This window comes from Anabrus simplex, chromosome 2 (assembly GCF_040414725.1).
Source record: "Anabrus simplex isolate iqAnaSimp1 chromosome 2, ASM4041472v1, whole genome shotgun sequence".
In the NCBI taxonomy this organism is placed as follows: domain Eukaryota; kingdom Metazoa; phylum Arthropoda; class Insecta; order Orthoptera; family Tettigoniidae; genus Anabrus; species Anabrus simplex.
Window position 1 is genome coordinate 25,724,435 of NC_090266.1, and position 19,222 is coordinate 25,743,656.

Genomic DNA, 19,222 nt, shown 5'->3' on the forward strand with positions numbered 1-19,222 from the left:
CTCGGTAAAAGATAATATGAATATATCAAACGTACAACTTCAAATGATTAGCCTTCTATTATTTGTCTTGTGCGAAAGTCCAAACAGTACAGAAAACCATACTGCGTAGCCAACTCGCTCGGTAAATGATAATAATGATAACGCCTAGTGCTATAAGAATAGACTGGTTTCATTTAATTCCCTAGCAGTTGAACAAATTATCGCATAAACAAGCATGAAATATCGGATCAGAAACATATTATTTCAATCTGTTGGCATGGGTTACAAGAATGTAGCTTGTGCAGGAGAGGGCTGCTCTGCAAGATAATTGTAAAATGCTAAACCGAAAAAATAATCGTGCTACTCAGATGATAGGAAATCGAACCCAAGGGTCACATCTTATCAGAAAAGCAATACGATGAAAGGACTCTTCCTCCACCTCCTCTTCTTGACCGCATCTTCCTCCTCCTAGGGCTAATGGGTTAAAGGTCTAATAGGCTAAAGGGCAAAAGGGCTTCTCCTCCTCTACTACCTCACCACGCCCTCCTCTTCCTAGAAGGAGTTGGCTGAACTTGGTACATTTTTAACAGCAGCAAAACCCTCATCGATTGTTATCTGCAAGAACGCTTCTACTTTGTTAATTGTAGCAAATTAATCTCTATTGGTAAAGGGTTTTGTGTTCACAACCGAAGAAATTCTTATCACACATAACAGGGAATGGAACCCAGGGGTCACGTCTTATACGAATTACCTAATAAAGACTGAAGACTAAAATCCCCGATCTATTAGTACTGCACTGAGTTGCGTTTTTCTAACACAAATCACTATTTGTTAATAGTTTTTCAGTGTTTGTAACATTGAACTTTTCAAGATGGCAGCAGTGAGGTTAGCGATATTCTGTTGTTGGATTTTAAATTCCGCGCTACGATGTGCATATGACGTTGAGCACCGTGAAGGTAGCAGCAGTGAGGTTAGCGATGCTGTATTGTCCTTAAAATTGAGTTTGGGGTCCGTCAAGATGACAGGTATCAAAACATCACGTGGCTTTGTTTACAAACAAGAGCACGTGGTCGTAACGTCACGGTCACATGATATGCTGCGTCAGTACGCGAAGTTCAGAATCCATTCCTACGTGGTTGGAACTCGTCAACCTCACTTTAAGGTCAATAGAGCATCGCTAAGCTCAACGATGCTATCTTCACGGTGCTATGCTTCTTATGCACGTCGTAGCGCGGAATTTAAAATCCAACAACAGAACATCGCTAACCTCATTGCTGCCATCTTGAAAAGTTCAGTGTTATGTATGACATGAATTTCTTCGTTTCTGAACATATAACCATTTACCAATAGAGATTTATTTGCTACACTTAACAAAGTAGAAGCGTTCTTGCTGCTGTTTAAAATGTACCAATTTCAGATAACCCCTTCTAGGAAGAGGAGGGCGTGGTGAGGTAGTAGACGAGGAGGAGCCGTTTTGCCCTTTAGCCATTTAGCCTATTAGCACTTTAGCCCTTCAGCCCTTTAACCCTTCAGCTCTTTAGCCCATTAGCCCTAGGAGGAGTAAGAGGACGCGGTCAGGAGGAGGAGGAGGTGGAGAAAGAGTCTTTTCATCCTTTTGCCTTTCTGATAAGACGTAACCTCTGGGTCCCATTCCCTATCATGTGTGTAGCATATTTTTCTTTCGGTTCAGCATTTTACAATCATCCTGCATAGTAGCCCTCTCTTGCACAAGCTACATGCTTGTAACCCATGCCAATAGATCGAAATAATACGTTTCCGAACCGATATTTCATGTTTATTTATGCGGCAACTTGTTCAACTGCTAGGGACTTGAATGTAAGCAGTATATTATTTATAGCACTATCGTTCTGTTTAATTCTGCTTTCCGCATGAGCTACATGCTTGTAACCTATGCCAAAAGATTGAAACAATATATTTCCGAACTGATATTTCATGTTACATGTCTATGCGATAACTTGTTCGACTGCTAGTTGCTTAAATGTAAACAATGTATTTCTTATAGCACTAGGCGTTCTGTTTAATTTTACTTTCCGTGTTTGCGATAAGAGAACAGGGTTTGAATCTATGTTTTTTCTATTGTAACTAAATCAGACTATCATTTACCGAGGAGTTGGCTACGCAAGCATGGTTTTTCTTCTGTACTTTTTATTTTAGCACAAGGCGAATGATAGAAGGCTAATCATTTGGAGTTGTACGTTTGATATATTTATATTATCGTTTACAGAGTGACTTGGCTACGCAGTATGGTTTTTGTTCTGTACTTTTTTAATTTCGCATAACACAAATGATAGAAAGCAAATCATTTGAATTTGTACGTTTGATATATTCATATTATCGTTTACCGAGCGAGATGGGTACGCAGTATGTGCACCGCGTTATGCATAAGATCACGTTGTACTTTCGATCGAGATATAAAGCTATGCCTTAACCGAGCGGGAAGAGGAGGAGTACGTTATAACAGCCGCTATCCTGCACAGTTCTTCAGAATTCTAGTCTTGTAATTATTTTCTCTGTTCGAATCCACCTTCGTAGAACAAAGGTATCCTAATGACATGTTCTCAACACATGTTGTAAGTAACGTCATCGTGTATCGTGTTCTATTCTAGTCTTCTTGTGTTTGAGTCACTTCTTTTGTGATCTGATCTTCTTAGAACGAAGGTATCCCCTGAAATGTTCTGAACACATGTTGTAAGTAACGACATCGAGTACAGTGTTCGATTCTAGTCCTGTTATGTTTTGATTACTTATTTAGTGATCTGAACACATCAAACAATGTTCTGAACGCATGCTGAAGTTAACGACATCGAGTACAGTGTATGATTCCAGTCTTCTTATGTTTCAATCACTTCTATATTGATCTGCGAGTCTAAACATGCACAACTATAATGATGTCATCGCTGCAGGTTAAAAACACATGCATACTCTTGCCTTCGTGATGCATGTTCGATAGAGGAGGAGGAGGAGGCCATAACAGCCTATGTATAGCCACCATTGTTTAAAGATGGTCACTAATAGCTGTCAAAAAGGCACATAGAAGTTTTCAAATTGCACGCCACCACATTTCAAAGGCATGAGATTTAGTGCTGTAAAGATAGCAGAAAGATGCTCTGTTGATTAAAGGTGGGAGCTGTCAAAAAAAAGTGAAATTTTTGAAATTATCCTCCACCACATGTATGAGAATGAGGTTTAGTGCAGTAAAGATGGCGTAGAATTTTTCAAACTGCCCGCCACCACATTTCAAAGGTAGTAGCTAAAGTTGGCAGCATGATACTCTGTTGAATAAAGATGGCCGTTGTCAAAAAAGCACGTGGAACTGTTCAAATTTCCCGCTATCTAGTACCTAAGTTAATAGCTAAAGATGGCAGCACGGTGCTCTGTTGATTAAAGATGGCAGCTGCCAATAAACACGTAGAATTTTTCAAATTCCCCGCCACCACATTTCAAAGGTTGTAGCAAATGATGGCAGCACGTTGCTTTGTTGATTAAAAATAGCCGCTGTCGAAAATCATGTAGCTTTGATGAGCATGTGGAATTTCAAATCGCCCTCCACCGCATGCATAAGGATCTTCATAACAGCAGCCGCCATATTGCGCAGTAGCCTCTAAGCTAGCTTTCTTCATAAGAGCCTGTGTATTGCCACCATCTTGCGCAAGCGTCCCTAGGGAGTCTCATAAGGAGCTGTGCATAGCCGACATCTTGTATAATTAGATAGCCGCCATTTTGTACAAGCGTCCCTAGGGTGTCTCATAAGAGACTTTGTATAGCACCCACCTTGTGCAAGTGCCCTTAAGCCGTCTCATAAGAAGCTATGTATAGCCGCCATCATGAAGGATTAGATAGCTGCCATCTTGCACAAGCGTCCCTAGAGCGTCTCATAAGAGACTATGTATAGCAGCCACTTTGTACAAGCACCCTTAAGCGTCTCATAAGAAGCTATGTATAGCTGCCACATTGTAGAATTAGATAGCTGCCATCCTGCGCAAGCATTCCCAGAGAGTCTCATAAGATCCTATATATAGCAGCCATCTTTTGCAAGCGTCCTTAAGCCGTCTCATAAGAAGCTATGTGTAGCCGCGATATTGTAGAATTAGATAGCCACCATCATGCGCAAGCATCCCTAGGGAGTCTCATAAGAGCCTATGTATAGCAGCCATCTTTTCCAAGCGCCCTTGGCTTTCTCCTAAGAACAGCCGTCATCTTGCGCAAGCACCCGTAAGCCGTCTCATAAGGAGTTGTGTATAGCCGCCATCTTGTGCAATTGGCGTCGGGAAGGCATCCGGCCGTAAAACTGGTGTTATGCTCCTCCATGGGGGTCACGCTTGCTGGTCTTGTGCGTAAAAAGTTCGATTAAGCCCATGCAAGATAGCGGAAGTAAGGTTAAACTCGCTCTCTTAAGCGTCAGGAAGGCTATCCGGCAGTAAAACTGAAGTTAGGCTCCTCCAAGAAGTTAGGCTTGCTGTCTTGGGCGTAAAAAGTTAGGTTAAGCTCATCCAAGATAGCCGATGTGAGGTTAAGCTCGCCCTCTTAGATGTTAGGAAGGGCATCCATCTGTAAAACTGAGGTTAGGCTAGCTCTATTTCACGTTAAAAGCTAGGTTAAGCCCCTCCAAGATGGCGGATGTGAGGTTAGGCTCGCTCTCTTAGCCAGCGCAATCAATGCGGCGGAGGCCGTTGCGGAGGGGCCTGTGCTGGCTCTGGCAGTGGAGCTCTCTACCGAGAGCCTGCGGTGGCGGTGGCGTTGGAGGCCTCTGCGGTTGGGCCGGCGGTGGCGTTGGCCGTAGAATCCTTGACTTATACTAGTACCAGCCTAGCCCTTCGTGCTCTTCTGAAGGTAGATATTTCTCTTCAGCGCTTAAACCATTGACAAGAACGAGCAGATCGACGTATTCTTCAACTAAGACAACCCGATCGGCTACTGTTCAATCCATCAAACACTACTGATCTGCATTTAGGGCAGTCGCCCAGGTGGCAGATTCCCTATCTCTTGTTTTCCTAGCCTTTTCTTAAAAGATTGCAAAGAAATTGAAAATTTATTGAACATCTCCCTTGGTAACTTATTCCAATCCCTACCTCCCCTTCCTATAAACGAATATTTGCTCCAATTTGACCTCTTGAATTCCAACTTTATTTTCATATTGTGATCATTCCTACTTTTAAAGACACCACTCAAACGTATTCGTCTACTGATGTCCTCCCACGCCATCTCTTCACTGACAGCTCGGAACATACAACTTAGTCGAGCAGCTTGTCTCCTATCTCCCAAGTCATCTCCGCCCAGACTTTGCAAATTTTTTTTGTCGGAAATCGCTCAAAACAAATCGAATCTTTTTGAAAGCGCTGTCATGACGATCTCTCGATCCGCATTTTCTTCGGCAACGGCCACTTCTGCTCCCTCTTTCTGAAAGGCGTCATAAAGAAGAGTTATTAGGCATCCCTTGTTGTTCTTATTGCCCAATACGTGCTCTTGAGCAATTTGAATTACTGTGGATTCATCGAACGTCAATTCGTAGCTGGAATGAGCTGCGTAGCGCCGTAGTCGTAACGCTGCTTTGGTGGGGTGTTTTTGTAGCATCTTCGGGGTAGCCGTCAGAAATGATGGAGACGTTCTTCCCAAAGTGGTTACAGATGTGGATGGCATAACGCGCCAAAAATGATCGAACTGTGCTCTTCCGCTGCCACACGACCTTGTACAAGAGGTAGCCACCATCCAAAACATCGTTAGTGTTGGCATCTATCGGGGTGTGTCTGGAAATAGGAGTGAAGGCAGAGTACAGAGTGGGTTTTGTGCTTTTGCGCATCCCCTGTTCATTGAACATAAACATCGGGAACGGGGCCAACAAATACCTGAAGTCATCCCTTAAATAGTACGGACATGTCAGTAAACCTCTACTGATAGAAAGCAAACTGTCAGTTTTGGAAAATGGGGGTGGAGTGCAAACCCGTTTTTGAGTTTTTCCACATCACTGTTATCTCGGACGATTCTAGAAGGTCTCATGTCCAGATGCTGCTCTCCAGTAGGATATGATATGCTGCAAAAACTTTCAAGTTCTTCACATATGTTCACGATAAGCACCATTCCTGTTGTCCACCTTGCCAGCACACTGTCGGAGATTCCCCCTCCTAGGGTCAACCCACCGCAGGTCTTCATGGATCGCATCAGCTTCTGTTCAATTGTTAAGTCTGACCACAGACCAGACCAAAACTTGTCAGTCCGGCGAATTGCGAATGATCCTTTTATGAATATGTCGTTTTCACCTTTATCCATCAGATCTTGTAGAGCCATCACATCCTGAAGGTAGAGGTGCGCACCCTTGGCGTACAAAAAATGTCCAACTGAGTGGACAAAAGGGAGCATCTTAAGGAGAGTGTACAATTGAACGTTCGAAAAAAAAGCAATAAAAAGACGTGAGAACAATCTATTTGCATTTCCCCCCAAAACCCACTTACGACTGTTTTTGGTTATCTGCCGTATTTGAGAGAACCGCTGGGCCTACAGGTACCACTGAGGTCTCAAATGAAAGCTAATTAAATTTAATAGGTGACGTGGGACGCGTATTTTAGAAGATACTTCACAAAATAAGTGATCATTTCGAAATATTCACTTTTTGGAAAAAATGCCTAAATATGAAGAACTGTATCTTGGGAACCAATGGCTGTATAGAGCCTATCCAGGCCTCAAATTGTAGCAAATTGAGTCTACTTTAAAAGTGTGTAGAGTAACTATACCGGTCAGACCCTTCCTTAACTAAGATATTGAGCAAAACATGATAAAAGTCCAAAATTTTCAAGGTTTTTTGGGTACATCGCCGCTCGCACAGAACATTGGAAATTGCAAATCTGTTTTTTATATTGGTTTAGAGCCTAACAACATATACAAAATTCAGTACGACCGGACCTTTTGCAAGCACAATCCTTTCTTCATGTTTAATTTGACTGGACTATTAAATCCAGGTCAGGTGTGCCTTTCCCCCGGCTTCCTGTTCAGCTAGGACACCGCCGGAGACGAGCACGGCTATGTTGTGACTGAAGAGGAAGCCCTGTGAAAGACACACCTGTTTGTACAAGTCCCAGTAATACGTGATCACACGCTTTGTGCAACTTTCACTTGGATCACTTGTCTGATGCCTTATGGTTTGTCAGTGACACAGTAAAAAGCGTCGTTTTCCACACGGTCTACCGATGCAGACCTGTTAAAATAACGGCCGTTGATTACATCGCCACATCGCGGGTTGACCACCACCATCGTGTGCAGCAATACGTCGATACGTCCATCCCACTTGAGAAAGTAGCACAACAGGGGCAATAAATGGCTGCGTACATCATCACATTAGGACTTGTAACGTCCCAGACCAGAGCTAACAGCAGGCAATTTAACGTGCTCACCGACGGACCATATCTACGCCTGTTTAGTTTCATTCCATTGCTATATTGATGTGAGATATCTTCAATGTGCGTTATATTTGTAAGCGGGGAAAGGAGGGCGGAGAGAATCCGCAAGGGGTACCTGCCATAGAGGGAGGGGTACCGTACGGCAACAGTAAGCAGTAAAAACAGTAAACTATTGTTAGACAGAGTACCTTCTCGATGATGCAGACTAGACTGATGCCACTGCCGACGTCTACGTGGTGCTCTCCACTCCCCAGAATGAAGGCTTCCGGTACAACAATGTGAAGGTTCACAAAATGTGACATTATTCCAGTCCCTGTCGATACCTGTGGATCAGAAAGCAAACATAAATTACGTTTTAGGAATGTTTCCTCACTCGTGACAAAAATAACTGACCGGAACAGGAATAAAATATTACAAGGATAGAATATAGCAAGTAGGCGTGCAAAGTGCGTTAACTCCACCAATGGCTGAATGTAAGCTATCAAGAGCCCTTGTGTAGGAATGCGAAATGCTCGTTCGTGTATAGTGCGCTACTCTAATGTCGAATAGAATTGAATATATAACGTTGTGTTTTCTGTGTTGATTCGCTAAAATCATGGTTGTGGGTGTGTAAAGAGCGATAAGTCCACCGTGATTTATTTAAACTATTTTCACCCTTCTACAGAGTACTGTATGCGTGCGTAAAGAGCGTTATCTCCCTCTCCATGGGAGTTAACGCACATTACACAATGATTATGAGAAATGCACTAGTGCAAACAGCATTAACTCATTGGACAATAAAGAGACATTATTAATAAAACTGGTGGTAAAAATGCAAAATGTTATTCCCGCCACGTTGACGCATTCCACTCATTAATTTCATTATTACTGTTCTATTCCTACTTCCGAAGAGACGTGTCGCTTTGTAAGCACAATGCACTTCAAAGAAATTAAGATGGTGCATTTAGCACTGACAGAGGTACGAAATACTGAATGTGCCAACAGTGATCCCGTTAAGTTTAAAAGGCATGTCCTGAACTACATTTCAGTAATAACAGATAGAGTAACTTTTATATTGGTATTTAATGGAATATCCATGCTAAGTTGCTGACAACAATTTGTAAGGGGTAATACACGACTAATGCTCACGATATTCAAATAGAACTGAGTGCTATACAACAGTAGCTGTTAGTTATTGGAATCTTCACGACTGAATAATTGAGGTACTTGTCTACTGGTGTCCAGTTTCCTTGAGTGGGTGGGGAATGGTGTGGACTGGAGTAGGAGGAGGACTGTGACAGTAGTTAGTAAAATGTGGAGCCTGAATCTCGTAACACTGTAACCTACCTTTATGGCCTGTAACGGAACAGCTGTGAACCTATTAGTTATTAGACTGGGAGCTTTATTGATAATCCAGTAACACCGATAGTAATCCTTCACTTTTACTTCTGTGCATTTAAGGCAAAGATATCAGTTGAACTACAGCAACTGATTTTCTAACAACCTCTTATTTTCTAGAGTCAAGCCCAACGCCTTCCATTCCTGACGAATTGAAAGATGTTCAATGCACGACACAGACTTCAATGCATCGTCATCATCTGATTTCTCCGATTAAATAATTGAATTGCAATCACGGCCGTAGGAAAGGGTAAGGGATGCTTGTACGAAAATTGACCCAGCTGTTTTTATAGAAATTCCGTCAAAAATGATCAAGATACAACTGCATCAAATAGTGAACCTTCTGAAGTACAAATTGTAAGAGACGTGTGTGAGAGTCCAAATGGAAACTTAAGACATAGGTCAAAAAGAGAGTACTCGACCATTCGTAGGATACAAGGGAAACAAGAAAGGTAAGGGCTGAAAGGAAAATGCCAGAAATAAAAGAAAAGAATATCTAACAATAGCCAGGAAAAGTAGTGAAGGAACGCAAAGTGGAACTACTCAAATTGTGTAAAAATCATTGTAAAAATCTATTCCTGTGTTTTAAGAACTACTGGTAACTGGAAGATTTTAAGAAATGAATGGCTTATATTGGCAGTTTACTGTAAATAGTGCCCTTAAAGGAGAACTAGAGTTAGTGAAGTTGACCTGAAACACCACTTCAGACAAGTAACACTATATTACCATGTTGAAATCAATGGAGAATGTAACAGAGTATGCAAATCATGCTTTATGACACTGTTTGCAGAAACGCCAAGGTTCGTTTAAACAGTGTAGCGGAAGAAACTTTAAAACATGGCTGGTATTACTGACGATAATCACCGAGGATCGAATTTTCCATCCCAAGAAATTGCCCGGGGTACTGAATACTGTTAGAAAGTTCCTAGACACCATCCCAGTATATGAGAGTCACTATGCAAGGAAAGATAATATCAAACAATATCTGCCATCACACGTTACATTTGCTGGACTCTAAAAGTGTACAAAGAAAAGTGTGTTGGGCAACCTGTAAGTCGACGCATATTTGAAAGGTAATTTCGTAAGTTAAACTTCTCAATAAAGAAATGTCATAAGGATGCTTGTAGCACCTGTGATAAACTGACGCTAGCGTCTCATGTTGCAGAAGATAATGTGAATATCTAGCAATAGCTTGAAGATCACCAGAAGCAAGCAGAAATAGCTTATAAAGTAAAATACACTGACATGGAAATAAGCAAGCATGATTCACCGATGAAAACCGTGACATTCGACATGCAACAGTGCCTTCCTACGCCATTTTTCAAAGTTCCTTAGCTTTCTGTAATAGGTAACTCTGGACTTTCAATTGAACGATTGATGATTGTGAATAAAGAAATGTCATAAGGATGCTTGCAGCACCTGTGATAAACTGACGGTAGCCTCTCAAGTTGCAGAAGGTAATGTTAATATCAAGCAATAGCTTGAAGATACCTGTCTGGTCAGGTATATCCTGCTACGGTAATTGAGTAGGCCGTACAGCCAGCGTCTCAACGCCGAGTGTTTGGCGGCGGGAAATAACCCAGCCAACTGAGGGGACCAACGGCTTCGGGCGGAGGAGTCCTCTTAGTAGGGCGATGAACCCTCAGTGGAGGAAATGCCACTGGAATTCATAACTGCAAGCGTCTGACGCATATGGGCGACTTGTGGGCAGCGTCTGTTCTCCAGGTTAGGGGCGGCTGTTAACCTGATGTGCAGAAGGGAACGGGACACCACTGCACAAGCAAAATCCCAAGATTAGCATCATGGATAGAAGCTTGAGCGAAACTGTAAATACTGATCATAGGCTTCGGAACCCAAGATCCGGCAGGAGAGGGGATGGGTGCAAGGCCTCTCAGGCCGTCATCCAACGAAATCCTTGCAGGAAAGTGCGTAATAAATTCAATGTAGGAACTTGGAATGTGAAAACGTTGCTAAGAACAGGAAAAGTAGAAGAAATCAAAATTGCAATGCAAGAAACAGCACTTGATATTTTAGGAATATGTGAAACAAGGTGGTCAGGAAACGGGGACTTCTGTTCAGACGAATTTAGAATAATTTACAGTGGAAGTGAAAAGTCGGGAATGAATGGAGTGGCTATTATCTTGCGAAGAAAATGTTCCAGTCATGTGATCAACACATATCATGTAAGTGACAGATTGATGATGATCAAAGTGAAAGCCACTCCAGTTGATCTAGTGATCATTCAGGTATACTGCCCAACTTCTAACAGTTCCGATGAAGAGGTAGAGACAGTCTACGAGCAAATGGAAAGCTTGTTGGAACTCATAGGAAATAAAGATAATGTGGTCATAATGGGCGATTTCAATACCTCTGTTGGTTCATATAGCAACTTGAAATGAACAAATGAACAAAAGAGGACAGAGACTTTTAGAATTTTGTGAACAGCATGATATGGTTATAACAAACGCATTCTTTGAAGTACCTATCCGAAGAAGATACACATGGAGAGCGCCTGGAGATAATGCACGATATCAGATTGATTATATATTAGTGAGACAGCGATATCGAAACCAGATTAAATCCAGCCACAGCTATCCAGGACCTGATGTGGACAGCGACCACAATCTTGTATTAGCCAAGTGTGACTGACATTAAGCTAAAGAAGAATATGAAATTGACCCAGCACAAATGGAACACACAAAGTTTAAAGAACACTGGCATACAAAAGGCATACAAAATGAAAACTAATCAGTTAGCAGAGACTTTTTATGACAGTGCAAAATGGGAGGAAATAAGGAATGGTATAACTGAAGTTGCTGAGGAAGTGCTGCGAAGAAGACAGTTACAGCCGAGGAAGCCATGGATGACTGATGAAATGATAAGCCTTATTCGCGAAAGGAATAAGGAGAAGAGAGTAGGGAATAAAGAACGGTACAAAGAAATTAGAAATCAGATCACAACAAAGTGTCGCGAAGCAAAGGAGAACTAGATGAAGGAGACAAGCGAGATTATAGAAAAGTACATGATCAGAGGACAGGCGGAAAAGGCATATTTCAGTATCAGAACCCTACAACACAAACCAAAAACCAGAAGCTCCATAGTCAGATATAAAATGGGAAATCTCCTGTTCAACACCGAAGAAATCTGTGAACGTTGGAAAGAACACATTGAAGACCTGTACCAAGGAAAGGATATAAATAATACAACCAGCTACACTGAAAAAGAACACGAAATAGACGAATGCAGAAAGGGTCCCTCAATTACACCTTCAGAGTCTCCAGGAAGAGAAAGCACCCGGTCCAGGTAACATTCCAGCAGAACTTCTGAAACACTCGGGTGACGATATGAAACGTTACCCTTTTCAGCTGGTGTCCCATTGCTATGAGAATGGCGTAGTTCCACCTGACTTTAGTAAAACCAGAATTGTTGCAATACCAAAAAACAGGAATGCCACGGACTGTTTAGATTCTCGAACTGTCAGTCTGCTGTCTCATGCTTCAAAAATACTGCTCAACATCATCAAGAATAGAATTAAAGGGAAGTTAGAACACTATATCGATAATGACCAGTTTGGATTTCGATCAGGGAGGGGTACTAGGGAAGCAATTCTGACATTACGTTTGATTCTGGAGAGAAGAACTGAGAAGAATAGGAAAGTATACGTGACGTTTGTCGACTTAGAGAAAGCTTTTGATCGAGTAGACTGGGAACAACTTTTCCTTACCATGAAAAAAGCAGGAATTGTTTGGAAGGATAGACGCCTCATACTAAATTTATACAGAATGCAGAACACTGATTTAGAAATCAGTGGGACAAAGAAAAATGCCAAAATAAGAAGAGGAGTTAGGCAAGGATGTCCACTGTCTCCTTATCTCTTCAATATGTTCATCGAAGGAGCCATCGCAGACATGAAGGAGAAAACAACGGGGATCAAAATTAATGGCAAACAAGTACACTCTACAAGATTTGCTGATGATATTGCCATACTAGCATAAACAGGTAAAAGTATGCAGATAATGATCTACATATTATCAGAAACTTTAGGCAAATGGAACCTCAAAATTTAATACAAGGAAAACAAAAACCATGAAAATATGTAAAGACAAGAAGACACCTGTAACACACTTAAAAATTAGCCCTGATAAAATAGAACAAGTGAAACAGTTTTGCTACCTAGGAACCCTGATCACGAGTGATAATTGGAGCATATCAGAAGTCACGAAGAGGATAGCCATGGCAAAGAGAGCATTCCAAGATAAAAGGCATCTGCTGGCCCACAAACATAGATATTCAAACTCGGAAGGCCTTTGCAAAAACCTTTTTGTATGGAGCGTGCTTCTGTATGGTTGCGAAAGCTGGACATTAAGAATGCAAGAAAAGAAAAAACTAGAGGCAGTTGAAATGTGGATCTGGAGAAGAATGCAGAGGATAAGTTGGACGGAAATGAAGAACAATACCAAAGTCCTCAGAGAGATAAGAGAAGAACGGAGTCTGATAACCAAAATTGAAAAACGGAAAATAAAATTTATTGGTCACATTCTGCGGAATGAAGAGTTCCTTTGTAATATCATTAAAGGAAAAATTGCTGGAAAAAGAGGAAGAGGACGACCCAGAGTGTCTTACTTCAAGAACCAGCTTCTGAGGATGAAGTGCAAGACCTACGCTGAGTTGAAAAGACTGGCTCAAGATAGACAACTGTGGCTGCAGCGACAAGGCTTAGCCTTGTACCGGAGTGGACAGTGGAAGCTCCTCCACGACAATGCCCGTCTGCGCACCGCGATCCGCGTGACCCAGTTCCTCGCTGATGGCCAGGTGACTTTTCTCCCACATCCTCTGTATTCTCTGGATTTGGCGCCGGCTGATTTTTTGGTTCCCCCGTCTTAATTTAGCCTTGGAAGGCCATCGGTTCGACAGTGTAGCAGGTATCCAACAGCGCGTGACAGGAGTTCTCCGGGAGATTCCAAAAGAAGCGTTTGCTGCCAGCTTCCAGCAGCTTTACAGTCGATATTCAAAGTGTGTTGTAGCTAACGGAGATTACTTTGAAGGCCAGTAAAGGAGTTTTGTGTGTAACTTATGTTGTTTTTATTTCATGCGACCATTCACCGAACTTTTTAGACACAGGTTGTACTTCACTGTTTAAAATGGTCGTTTTAGTACCACTAGTCATTTTTGACACTTATTTAGTGTGTAGATAATTTCATCTCATCTTTTAAAATCTATGGACCTATGTTGAATTTTTAAGCACGTAAGTTAATATTTCTGATACTTTCGAAGGAGATCATTTATTCAAATGTGAAATGTTTCGAGAAAAAACTCCAATATCCTGCACTTTTTGTAAACTTCTTGTGGTAGTGTTGTATTTACAATATTAAAATAGTAGTAAGTCAGTGAACCTCGCAATCTGCTGTAAATCGTAGTCGTGAGATAATGTAAATCATCTGTGAATTTTTGACTTTCTGGTACTTATTGTGCTACCCTAATTGTAATATATCAATTCCTAAATATTGGGGGAATTTCTGAGTGTGAGACGTGAATTTACATTGCTACATATGCAAGGAAGCATTTTAAAGTATCTTTCGCAATTTTCGTATGAATTTCTTTCTATTTTTTACGTTATTATGTAATATATCTTTTTATGTAAATCTTTGTTTTTGTATGATTTTTTGTAATATGGCGGGTGGGTAGGTAAAGTGTGTTTAATCTAGAAATACTACTTTTGAGATAAATTAATTTTAAATTTTGAGGACTTCCCAAAAATCACTTCCCTTTTGGTGGTTTAGTGGTGCTTGTTGCAGAAATATTATGCTTACATTAAAATATTTGGATGCCAATCTTCATTTAAAATTTTATAATAGACTTAACTTTAAGAGACTGGAGTGAATAATTGGACTTAACATATTTACACACCCAAGTTTTCATGTACAGGTGTGTTTACCGTAAAAAGCAATATTGCATTAATGTTGCCAATGTTTATATTTCTGCGCATTTAGGACAAATTGCAAAACAGTGAAAATACAATAAGCAATAAAAAAGTAAACATTTTAACTTGTATGATGATAACAAACTCTAAATATACAACAGTAACTGAAATAAGAGGCAAATTATATTTAAGTCAGTGCGATAAATTATTATCAGATACAATATGATATACAATATACATATACAATATTATCAATATTATCGCAAAAATTACACATTTCTATTTTAGATCTAGAAAATAAAACAGAACAGCTAAAGTTACTTTAAAAGAAACTGTACATAGATGGAATGATACTGATAATACATGCAACTTAGGAGCAAAATTAGTTTAGTAATGATATACACTTAGTTCAGTTTAAGTCAGTGCCATACACGTTTTTGTTTACTTCTCATTTTACAGTAGTGTATTATAGTTGTAGTCTGCTTTCAATGCTGAGGTTTACTCATCTTCTCTTGCACCTGAAACTGTGTCTGGATACACTTCTTGTCCAGTTGCACTTGTAGTGAGCGCCTGAGAGAAATAATGGGAAACAGGTGACACAAATTTCAGTAAATCCAGAAAATCCTTATTCTTCGACAAAGGATTGGTTAATTTGCATAGTATGCCCTCGGTGGTGTAAATGTACTGTTTTCCTCCTCCCTAGAAAAACTTACTTGTTGTGATTCCCCCTCATCCATGGTAGTTTTGTAGAAAAGGATGCCCAATTTGTCCTACTTTTAATGTAGCCACGGACTTCTCTCCAGTTCAGCTGGTCACCATTATTAACCCGTAGATGTTCCAAAGGGCCTTTCAGGAGTGAGGCAAACTCAAGGAAGTCATTTACTTGCATTTCTTTGAGTACGAGTGGCATCTTCTTTGCAGCCTGTCTCATCAGCTGTGCCCAGTCACGTGGGTGTTCAATATTCTTTTAAACGTATCTTGCATTTTGCTGTAATACTGTGATCCATATGACTTTCGACGTGCGTTTGACTGGGCACCAATAGTCTCAAGTGTGGTTGAATGCCGTAGTGCAGGCATGCACATGACAAAACATTGTTACATGCTTGAATTCTGCCTTGACATTATGCATTAAAAATAATACAGACAGGAACTGACATCATTCCCACCTCTGCCTACAAAGCCTTCATGCCTACAAAGCAGTGTCCATGGTCATCATCACAGTCATCATTCGTTAAATTGAAAGTCCAGAGTTGCCTCCTATAGAAAGCTACGGAACTTTAAAAAATGGCGTAGGATGGCACTGTTACATGTCGAATGTCACGGTTTTCCTGGATGAATCATGCTTGCATATTTCCGTGTCAGTGTCTTTTACTTCATAAGCCATTTCTCCTTGCTTCTGGTGATCTTCAAGCTGATTTTTGTTCCCCCGTCTTAATTTAGCCTTGAAAGGCCATCGGTTCGACAGTGTAGCAGGTATCCAACAGCGCGTGACAAGAGTTCTCCGGGAGATTCCAAAAGAAGCGTTTGCTGCCAGCTTCCAGCAGCTTTACAGTCGATATTCAAAGTGTGTTGTAGCTAACGGAGATTACTTTGAAGGCCAGTAAAGGAGTCTGATGCGTTGCATTAGCCGTTTCAAAACTCCCTCGTAGAATTCCGCGTTGAGAGGTGTACCCTGGGGAACAAATTCATGATGAATGATACAATTGCTGTCAAAAAAGGTGATCAGCATTGTCTTAATCTTGGACTTCGTGCACCGACTTTTCTTGGGAAGCGGACCCCATGCCATTGACTGTCTCTTTGTCTCCGGATCATACTGGTAGCACCACGACTCATCTCCTGTAATGATGGTTTTCAACACCTCCGGATTTTGGTCAAAAAAGGCCATTAAATCTCCCGACGTTTCCATCCGAGATTGCATCTGCACGTCTGTCAGGTTGTGCGGTACACATCGGGCAAAAATCATCCGATTTTTCAAATGTTCGTAAACAATGGTTCTTACACTGTCCTCGCCTACACCCACTTCATCTGCTCGTAAGGACAGTTGCCGATCATTGGCAAGCATCTGTCGCACTCGTTCGATGTTGTCTGGAGATGTGCTTTTGGTTGGTCGACCCGAACGCGCATCGTCCTCACCACCTTCCTTTCCATCTTGAAAGCGTATAAACTAGTCAAAAGCGCACTTTTTACTCACTGCTTGAGCATGGTAAAGTTGCACGAACATTGCGTGTGTTTCCGTTGCCGTTTTGGCTAGTTGGAAGCAAAACTTCATGTTAACGCCTTGCTCCGTTTTGCACTCCATTGTGCAATTACACGAGTCCTCACACTGACTCCGTGCGATGTGTTGAAGCGTTCAACTCCGTTTAACTATGTTGAGTTGACCGATAGGGGGCACTTGGTGTCAAGTCTCGCAATGCGTATGCGCGAGCGCGTCGTCCGAACTAGCACGGTGTTACAAACTAGACGACCATTCACCGGACTTTTCAGACACGGGTTGTATTTCAGAGTAAGGAGAGTCCTACAAATAAGGTATGACAGGGGAAGGTTGCTGTTCTTCCCAGAATGACCGAATAGTGAAGAAAATAGAATTAAAATGTACGAAAATTAACTTAGGCTATCAACTGTAACTTGTAGGAAGGAAGGCTGATCGCAGACTACAATATCCATCCATCACTCACTTCACATGCCAACGTTGCTGTCGAATACCGATGGTTGGAACTTTTGTCCGATGAATGGAGCTCCATGTTCGATACCGTTGAGAAAATTGAATCTCTTTCCGTTTTTGCACCTTCGACAGCTGAAGTTTACTGAAAATCGCTGTACTTCGGAGTCTCACACCCAAAATGATTCGAGTAGCTGTTGCTGGTAGCCTACTGGTTCACTTTATTTCTCAGCTGCTCGGCTATATGGTACTCACTTTCGTAGCCGGCGTTCTTCTCCATCATCCAAGTGGATTATTCGCAAAGAGGCCGTTTAATAACTGACTGTACACGTTCATCTTCACGGCACGTGACCAGCTCACACTCTACATCTTTTGGGCTGCACTGCCACTCTTCACCCGAAATCCGACAATTACTACGGTTTGAAACTGTAGTCAATAGCTCCATTTGCCCATGACTGCAACGAGTAATCTGTGTGCAGACGGGCTATATTTTGTACCTAATATACACGTTACAACGAATGATAAGTCTACAAATAGTCTATCACACATCTGATATGCATGTGCACAAGCTCTATCGGGCATTTCTTTTGCCGATGGCGTCGCTTTAATACATCAAAGGTTCTGGCAACACAAGAATGGAATTGGGGAAAAGGGCTAACAGCCGTGGTCTTAATTAAAATGCAAACCCAGCGTTTATCTGGTTTTAAAACTGAATAGCAAGGAAAGCCATCTTCAGGGATGCCTACGGTGGGCTTTGAACCAACCACCCTCTGAATGAAGGCAAACAACGTGGCTAACTCGTTCGGCATATCACACGTCTTCACATTAACGAGTGGTATGAGTACATTCCTCTAGTCACACATGTGCAATGCCCATCACACCAGCTTAGTATAGTACATTTGTTAATGAAGAAGCACCATAATAATCTGTTGGGTGCAATGAACAGTGCACGGGGAACTTCTGGTTTATTGTGGAATGTGTCCCGAATAGAAAGCTAAGGAAAGGAAAAAATTTAAATAAGGTAAATCAAGGAGTTCATATGTGAGTGTCTGAAAAATATGATGCTTTATGCCTTCACGAGTTACAGTTCCTCGTCAGATAAAAGTCTACGCTGATTCTAAAATTTGAGCAAGTATGATACCCGAATTCCTTGAAGCTACCGACAGCAGCAATTGATCCACTACCACAGACCTATGTATTGAAAACTACGTAGGTGGATCAAAAGGTGAGTTCCACTAACGCACTGCAGCTGCGCGCTGTGTGTCGCAAACGTCGGCACAGCGGAGAAAGGTACAGACACTGCCCACACGTCTGTTAGGAAGGTCGCTCTGGTGTCTCGTCTAGTATTGTGTGAATAGCGGCCAAATGCAATGGCGCGTCAACTGCACGTTCACTCCAAATATGAGGTACGTGCGACAATTCGATTCCTATTGGGCCAAAAGGAAGAATTGCACGGACATTCATCGTGAAATTAGTGCTGTGTATGGGGAGCGGGCAATTTCTCGGCAAGGTATCGTAAAGTGGTGTCAGCAATTCGAAGCCGGACGCACGGATATCACGGACAACCATCGCGAAGGCAGGCCCGCAACGTCCAGGGCACGTGCAGAGGTCAACAGTGTGAATGCGATCATTAGACAGAACTGGCGCATTAAACTGAGAGAAATCGCAACGCAGCTGTACATGTCGTATGGCAGCGTGTTCGCCATTGTCCACGAGGACCTTGGATATCGTAAGCTGTGTCAAAGATGGGTCCCACGTCTTCTCACCGATGAGCACAAGGGACAATGTTTCCAATCATCCCTGATATTTTCGCAACATTATGCGGCAGACGGCAACGGGTTTCTGCAACGAATCGTCACAGGTGACGAAACTTGGGTC

At 41.8% G+C, this 19,222-nt stretch overlaps 1 protein-coding gene across 1 annotated transcript in view; it reads right to left on the reverse strand.

The window, feature by feature from the left end:
* Positions 1-19,222, reverse strand: part of LOC136863445 (opioid-binding protein/cell adhesion molecule) — a 707,217-nt gene that overhangs the window by 195,770 nt on the left and 492,225 nt on the right. Inside the window, exon 4 of the mRNA XM_068225932.1 lies at positions 7,577-7,711. Coding sequence (XP_068082033.1) covers positions 7,577-7,711 — 135 coding nt within the window. The remainder of the gene's footprint in view (positions 1-7,576; positions 7,712-19,222) is intronic.